This window comes from Nicotiana tabacum, chromosome 24, assembly GCF_000715075.1.
Source record: "Nicotiana tabacum cultivar K326 chromosome 24, ASM71507v2, whole genome shotgun sequence".
Classification (NCBI taxonomy): domain Eukaryota; kingdom Viridiplantae; phylum Streptophyta; class Magnoliopsida; order Solanales; family Solanaceae; genus Nicotiana; species Nicotiana tabacum.
The window spans coordinates 15,124,371-15,132,441 of NC_134103.1; the positions used below are offsets into that span (position 1 = coordinate 15,124,371).

Below are 8,071 nucleotides of genomic sequence, written 5' to 3' on the forward strand. Positions count from 1 at the left end.
GATCGGTCCGAGACCTCGGGCCAAACGGGTTAACGGGTCAGGATTGTTTGGCCCGATTTTAGTGGGCCTGAGCCGGTCTCGTGGGCCGGTCTTATGCTTTGGACCAGCCAGGCCCAGATCATTTAGCCCGTCAGGGACCAGCCCGGGAGGGGACCGGTCCCTTAGCGGGCCAAACGGGCCCAACGGCTATATTTTTTTTAATTTATATTTTTAAAATATAGCCGTTGGCTATTTATAAAATAGTCATTTAACCCCTCCAACTTTGTTTTAACCCCAAACTTTTTATAATTATATTTTTCCCTATTTTCAACTATAAATACCCCTTCATTCTTTCATTTTTCTTACAAAATTATCAAACCTATCACAATCTCTCTCTAATTTCCTTCTATAATTGCTACTATTGCTTACTTTATTGTTACTAAGTGTATATATATATATATATATATATATATATATATATATATATATATATATATATATATATATATATATATATATATATATATACTATACTATACTATATGTACATCTTATATAGCTTATATACTATACACTTAGTATATATATACTTTTTAGTAGTAACATGAAATGACCAAAGTATGGTACTTTTTAGCTAGTATAAATATGGAATGATAGAAGATCAAGTTTTAGCTCAACTCAGTTTTAGTTGAAACTGTAATCTGAGTTGAGCTAAAACTTGATCTTCTATCATTCCATATTTATACCAGCTAAGAATTACCATACTTTGGTCCTTTCATGTTACTACTAAAAAGTACTTTAATAGTACTATCGATATATAGTATATATATCAATATAAGATGTATATATACTAAATGAGATGTATATATAGTATAGTATAGTATATATACTAATTGTATAATATATACTAAGTGCATAGTATATAAGCTATATAGAATGTACGTATAGTATAGTATATATATAAGCTATATTCGATATTAAATATTGAATATTAAAATTTAGGATGTTAAATAAAATTTAGGTCACAATTTTATAATAAAATTTACGAAGCATATTTTAGATTTTTTTTTAACATCTTTTTGTCTCTAATATCTATTTAATTTATTTTTTTTTAAATCCGTTGGGCCCACTTAGCATATTTAGCCCGCGGGCCGGTACCGTTTAGCCCAGGACCAAACGGTCCCGGTCCCGGGCCGGTCCCTACAAAAAGACCGTTTAGCCCGGGACCGTTTGGACCGTTTAATTTGGGACCGGCTCGGGACCGGGATCGTTTGGACTGGCTCACTTGACCCGTTTAAGCCCGGGACCGGCCCACTTGCCACCCTTACTTAGGACTATAAATACAGGGATTTTGGTACCTTCGAACTAAAGAGAACTGAAATCTTCCGCCAACCGTCTGGTAAAGCTTTTTCAACTTTATTCCTTCGATTCTTTTTTTTTTCTTTTTTTATTCCTTTTATCTATATGTTTCCGCACTTCCCGAGTATGACTCGAACCCCTGAACGTGAATTGTGGGCGAAAGTGCTTTTACCAACTGACTCACTTGTCTATTCCTTCGATTCTATTCTTTTGTAATGTGTTCTTGTCCTTAATTAATTTAACCATAGTTCCTTGTGATCATAACAATTGATCTTAACTCTGTCAAAAGTCTTTGCCTAGGTGGTTTTTATTTTGACGAATCGGATATGGTCTCCTGCGCTCTTTGCTTGATAAGAAGCTTCCCATATTTACAATATTTTGAAATCGAGGTTCTTACTCAATTGCCTCTTTCCTTTCTCTTTCTTGTTTTCGTACTTCTTATCCTCAATAAGTTTAGAGAGTTGGGGCTTTGATAATCTTTCTTTGGTTCAAGATGTATATATATATATATATATATTATGCTATTATATATGATACAATTGTCTATGATTGTTATGATGACTAGTCTGTGTCATTAATGAATTTGTTATTATAATGGTAAGGGATTTTACATTTAACGCCTGTTCTTGACTAATCTATGCAATGAGAACTACAACATGAATTATTATGTGATTGTTTACCTCGTAGTTAATTCAAAAATTTGCTCTGTGTTAATCCTCAACTTGGTCACATTACCTATGGCAAACCTGAAGCCTTTTCTCAAGAATTTTATGTCTATAAGGTGGAACGACAGAGATTTGATACTATTAACTGTCCCTTAGCTAGTAGCAGTGATATGAAATCTTCCCTTTACTATTATTCAGTATGGTATTTAATATTTTGTTTACTTCATCTTCATTTATCTGATGCAGTTTTTTCTGTTTTTCATGGCATTATGTATATTTGGTTCCACTGGACTGATTTTAATAGATTTATTTATTATGTCTTCAAGGTCATATCGTTTTATTTTACTTTTATCAAATAAAGTAAGAGTGATTAAGTATTTACTTTGTCAACAAATAAGTGAATCAATATTAATTTTTGTAGGTCACGCGTTCGAGCCGAAAAAACAATCATTAATCTGTCTATATCATACCCCTTATGATATGGCCCATCCTCTGTGTAAATACCTTGTGCTCTAGGCTGCCCTTTAATATTTCTTTATAAGCAAATGGATCTGCATCAATTTATAATGAATGTCCAGATTCCATTCTTACCCTACTTTATTTGCACTCTCTGTTTCAAGTTTTAATTCCAGCTTTGAATTTTTAAATTAATTCTATGGGAATGAACTTGGGAAGTTCAAGAAAAAGTCCTTTGACTTACCCAAGAAAAATGCCTATTGGCTTCTTCTAATATCCATTAATTTCTCTACTTCTATTTAGATCAACTATTTATGGATCCTCACTTGATGTTCAATCAAGTAAATTGTAAAATATTTCAGAGAAGAAGTATGAGTCGATGCAATGTAGCTAGTAATGTGAGGAAATCTACCATTATTAGTGACTTACCAACTAACATACTACACAGAATACTTGAGCTGCTAGAACTAGCATCTTATCGAAGCAATGGAGAAAGTTATGGTCTACACAGCCACACCTTGTGTTTGATTGCCACTTTTTTCAGTATGTATCTAATAAGGACGCTTCTGCTGCAAGTATAATTCATAAAATTCTCATGCAACATGTAGGATCAGACGAAAACGATCTTATTCTGCCAATGCTTGAGACTTTGGAGTTAAGATTTTGTGTTGATGTTGATTCTGTTGATGTAGCTTCTCCGAATCTTGTGAACTTGTCTATCATTAACAGCTATATTGTCATAGACTTTGATAGGTTATATGTATTCCTGTTATGTTTTAATGATCTAACAAACTTAATGATAAGAACCAGATGGTAACACATCCTCAAGTACTTAAGAATGACAAGTCTCAGTTCGGGGACGTGGACGTGGTTCAACTCTTCAGAGTCAAAGGAACAACAGAGGGAACAAATGACCACCAGTTCCCTTGGTAACTGTACAAGTCAACTTCCCACAGCTGTAAAGTTGTTGCCTCCACACGCAACAGTGCAAGAGCAGTGCAACAGTCAACTTTACGGGGAATGCCCTTTACCTAACTTGCTTGCATCATTCAAGTGATGTCACAAATTAGTTATTAACATCAAGCAAAGGTAAAACAAAACACTTGCACAATCAAGAATTCATCAAGCATTCTCTCAAGTCTGTGTCAATCTTGCAAGTGATTCTCAAGGGCATCAAGAACAAAGAACAACATAACGAAGAACTAGTTTCCTGTATTGAGTCATTACATGTCCTTAGTTGTGTTGCACCTTTGTTAAAACACTTTACTTGTAATTCCTACTTAGCTTAGTTAGAAGCATTGTGTAGGAAATCTTTGTAAAATCATAAGCTTTGTGTTTGTGTCTTGGCTAGTGTTAGTCGAGTTGTAAGTCTTTGTAATAAAGTTATTAAAAAGTGACTTGTGATAGAGCTGTTACAAGTTAGTGAGGGATTAAGAGGTTAATTCCTAAGTTATAATAGGTTGTAATTTAAAGTTTACTCAGTAGTGAAGTTGAAATCCTACAAGGGTAGGTCGCGATTTTTAATCCCGTGAGCTGGGAGTTTTCCACGTAAATTTCCATTGTGTCATTTACTTATTGTTGTGTGTGTGCGTTCTGTGGGAACTTATAGAGAACCTGATTCTCTACATAGTTTGGTGGATCCTTAGTTTCTATCAATTGGTATCAGAGCAGGTTCTTTCTATCAGTCTAATACCTAGAAAGGATCCCCATGGTTGCTCCACCAAACTTTCAAGAAGGTCAATCTACCTACAGACCACCAAGGTTCAACGGCCAATACTATGGATGGTGGAAGACAAGAATGCATAATTTCATCATGGCTGAAGATTTTGAGCTTTGGGACGTTATATGCGACGGACCCTTCTTCCCTACGAAGACCATTGGTGACCCAGCAGTAACAGTTCCCAAAACAAGAAAAGACTTTAATGATGTTGATCGCAAGGCCATAGAGAAGAACTTCCGAGCAAAAATAATTCTCGTCTGTGGTATTGGACCAGATGAATACAATAGGATATCATCATGTCAATCTGCTAAGGAGATCTGGGAAGCTCTCCAAATAGCTCATGAAGGGACAACTCAAGTCAAGCAGTCGAAGATTGACATGCTTACCACAGGGTACGAGCTCTTCAGGATGAAGGACGACGAGTCCATCCAGGACATGCACACTCGCTTCACCTCCATCATCAACGAGCTCCATTCTCTTTGAGAAATTATTCTAAGGAACAAACTAGTCAGAAAAACACTTAGTGTATTACCCAATTCCTGGGAAAGCAAAGTAAATGCTATCACGGAGGCAAAAGGATCTACAGAAGTTGACCATCGATATGCTCGTTGGAAATATGAAGACGTATGAAATGAACAAGAAGAAGGATAAAGAGAGAAGAGAGCCCAAGAGGGAGAAGAACCTGGTCCTCAAGATAGACAACAATGAATCAAGTAGTGAGGATGCTGATATGGCTTACTTGACAAAGAGATTTTAGAAAAATGGTCCACATAAATGGAGGTATTCCAAAGTGGGGTAGCTCCAGCAAGCCAAGAGGCTATGACTTATGTCATAAGTGTGGGAAGGCAAGGAACTTCATCAAAGATTGTCCTCTCCTCAAGCAAGATCAATACAAACACAACTCAGACAAAGCAGCTAAGAGGAACCAGGTTCCTGACAAACGATTCAAAAGAAAAGATGTTGCCGACAACGTTGTGAAACAAGCTCTTGCTGCATGGGGAGACTCCTCCAGTGAATTTGGCGAAGATGATGACAAGGGTGACAACTCCATGATGGCAGTTTAAAGTGAAGCAACTGAATATGACTCTATCTTTGCCCTGATGGCACAATCTGATGATGATGAAGATGATGACGATGAGGTGAACTTTCTAGATGTTCAAAGAAATCTGAAGTAAGAAATCTGAAGTCTTACTCTCCAAAAAAACGTATGTCCTTGGAAAATATTTTAATTGATGCTTACCATAATCTTATAAATGATAAAAATGCCTTAACTATGGAACTAGGAGAAGTAGAACATTAGAGATGATCTAGTAGTTGTTGTGATGGACTTAAAAGAAACCATTGAGAGTTTGAAAAAGGAAAAAAATGCCCTAACTGAAATAATTACAAACATAGAACATGAGATAGATGACCTAATGGTTATTGTGATTGATATAAAAGAGACTATCGAGAGTCTCAAAAAGGAGAAATAAGCCTTGACCGAAAAAGTAGCTAACATAGAGCATGGGAGAGATGACCTATTAGTGATAGTAGTAAGCCTAAAGGAAATAATTGATGAGCAAAAATGAGAAGGCAGTCAAGGGAGTACTCGAAAGGGAAAGGAAGTTACAAATAAGGAACATCTTAGGATTGAAGATGAGTTAAAATCAGTGAAATCTAGTCTGTGTGCTGAGCTTGAGAAAAACAAGCAACTTAAGGAAGATCTAGATAGGGTTAAGAGCGATCTAGAAAAATCACTTAAGTGGACCTGGTCCTCTGACGCCATCACTGCCTTGTACAAAAACAATGGGGAAACAAGCAAGGGATAGGGTTCCAAAGGGAAAAGACTCCTTACAACCCTCATAGCAAGTATGTTACTTACCTGATAATTGGCTTTGCACTCACTGTGGTAACACTGGGCACTTTAAGGAAACCTGTAAGGCCAGATTTCAGTCTCAACAGAAAAACAAAGTTTTTTGCAAAAAAGAGGGTAACTACTGCTAAAGAACGTGGTCCCTTATATAAAACTCGTGTGATGCCTGCTTGGACAAAAAATGTCCTGATTCATCCCTTTCCTCATTACAAGGGACCCAAACTTGTTTGGGTTCCTAAGTCTAACCCTTGATTTCCTTGTGCAGGGAGCAGTGAAAGGGAGCAACCAACAATGGTACATGGATAGTGGTTGCTCGAAGCACATGACTGGAAGCACAAATGATTTCCTTTCACTCAAAGCATCTATGTTGCTGACTTTGAATCTCTGCAAAATGGAGATCTCAGTTGTCTGAGTGATGTAGATGATGATGTTGAACTATGGCACCGAAGATTGGGTCATGCAAGCTTTATGTTGCTAAATAAGTTGGTCAAGAAGGACCTGGTTCGTGGCCTGCCCAACTCAAGCTTCAAGGATCACAAGGTGTGCGATGCATGTGTAAAAGGAAAGCAAGTCAGATCTTCTTTCAAGACCAAAAAGGAAGTCAGTACCTCAAGGACACTTGATCTCCTTCATATGGATCTATGTGGACCTATGAAAGTGCCAAATAGAGGAGGAAAGAAGTACATATTTGTTATTGTGGATGACTATTCCAGATTTACCTGGACTCTATTTCTCAGGTCCAAGGATGAAACATTTGAAGTATTTGTTGCATTTGTAAAAAGGATCCAAGTGAAGATGAGCCATAATGTAATAAGTATCAGGTCGGATCATGGCACAGAGTTTGACAATGCTAAATTCGATGAATTTTGTGCTGAAAATGGCATCACTCATAATTTTTCAGCTCCAAGAACATCTCAACAAAATGGTGTTGTGGAGAGGAAGAATAGGACTCTTGAAGATATGGCAAGAACAATATTGATTGACAGCGGCATTGCAAAAAGCTTCTGGACAAAAGCTATCAACACTGCATGCTACTTGGTAAACAGTGCATGATCAGGTCCTTTTTGAACAAAACTCCATATGAACTGCTGAATGGGAGGAAGCCCAAGCTGAAACATCTAAGGGCATTTGGCTGCAAGTGCTTTGTCCTCAACAATGGCAAGGAAGCACTTGGAAAGTTCAATGCCAAAAGTGATGAAGGAATCTTTCTGGGCTATTCGTCATAAAGTAAAGCTTACAAAGTATATAACAAACGAACTCAATGTGTTGAGGAAAGTATATATGTGATCTTTGATGAATCTCACCATTCATGTGGGAAGGATTCACATGATAAGATTGATCAAGAGGGAGAACAGTCAACTGTCCCTAGTGAAGTCATTGACATGGAAAGTGGAAAAGCTGACATGATGAGTCACGTCAAGGAATCAAATGATGATGGTGCAACTATTTTTCCAACTGATGGAGAGGAACCCGGTTCCTCAATCACAACAACTGAAGCTAAAAACAGAGTTGCCGATGCAGTTCAAGGGACCCCACATGTAGAAAGAGAATCACAATCAGAAATACCTAGACCATCCCATAATGAGGTTCAGATGTCTAACTGGAAACACAAAAGATCACATCCTCTTAAAAATGTGATCACTCCCCTTGATTCAGTAATTCAAACTAGATCAAATGTAAGAAACACGCTTGCCTTCTCAACCTCTTTCTCTCTAATTGAGCCCAAAAATATCAAAGAAGCATTGAAAGATGCTGACTGGATTACGGCTATGCAAGATGAGCTTCATCAATTTGAGAGGAACAATATATGGCACCTGGTTCCACGACCTGCAGACAGAACTGTTATAGGAACCGGGTGGGTATTCAGAAACAAACTTGATGAGTTTGGAAACGCAACTAGAAACAAGGTAAGGCTGGTGGTTCAAGGTTACAATCAGGACGAAGGGATTGACTATGATGAAACATTTACTCCAGTTGCTCGAATGGAGGAAATTAGAATCTTCATTTCCTTTGCGTCTCATATGGAATTCAAATTGTTAC

At 37.2% G+C, this 8,071-nt stretch overlaps 1 protein-coding gene across 1 annotated transcript; it reads left to right on the forward strand.

The window, feature by feature from the left end:
- Positions 1 to 4,272: 4,272 nt before the first annotated feature.
- On the forward strand, positions 4,273 to 4,662 carry LOC142178031 (uncharacterized). The gene has a single exon (XM_075247351.1). The coding sequence runs from the start codon at positions 4,273 to 4,275 to the stop codon at positions 4,660 to 4,662; it is 390 nt and encodes a 129-aa protein (XP_075103452.1).
- Positions 4,663 to 8,071: the final 3,409 nt, after the last annotated feature.

What these genes read in the sequence shown, in the direction of transcription:
- LOC142178031 (XM_075247351.1), top strand. Translation starts at nt 4,273, where the DNA reads ATGGCTGAAGATTTTGAGCTTTGGGACGTTATATGCGACGGACCCTTC.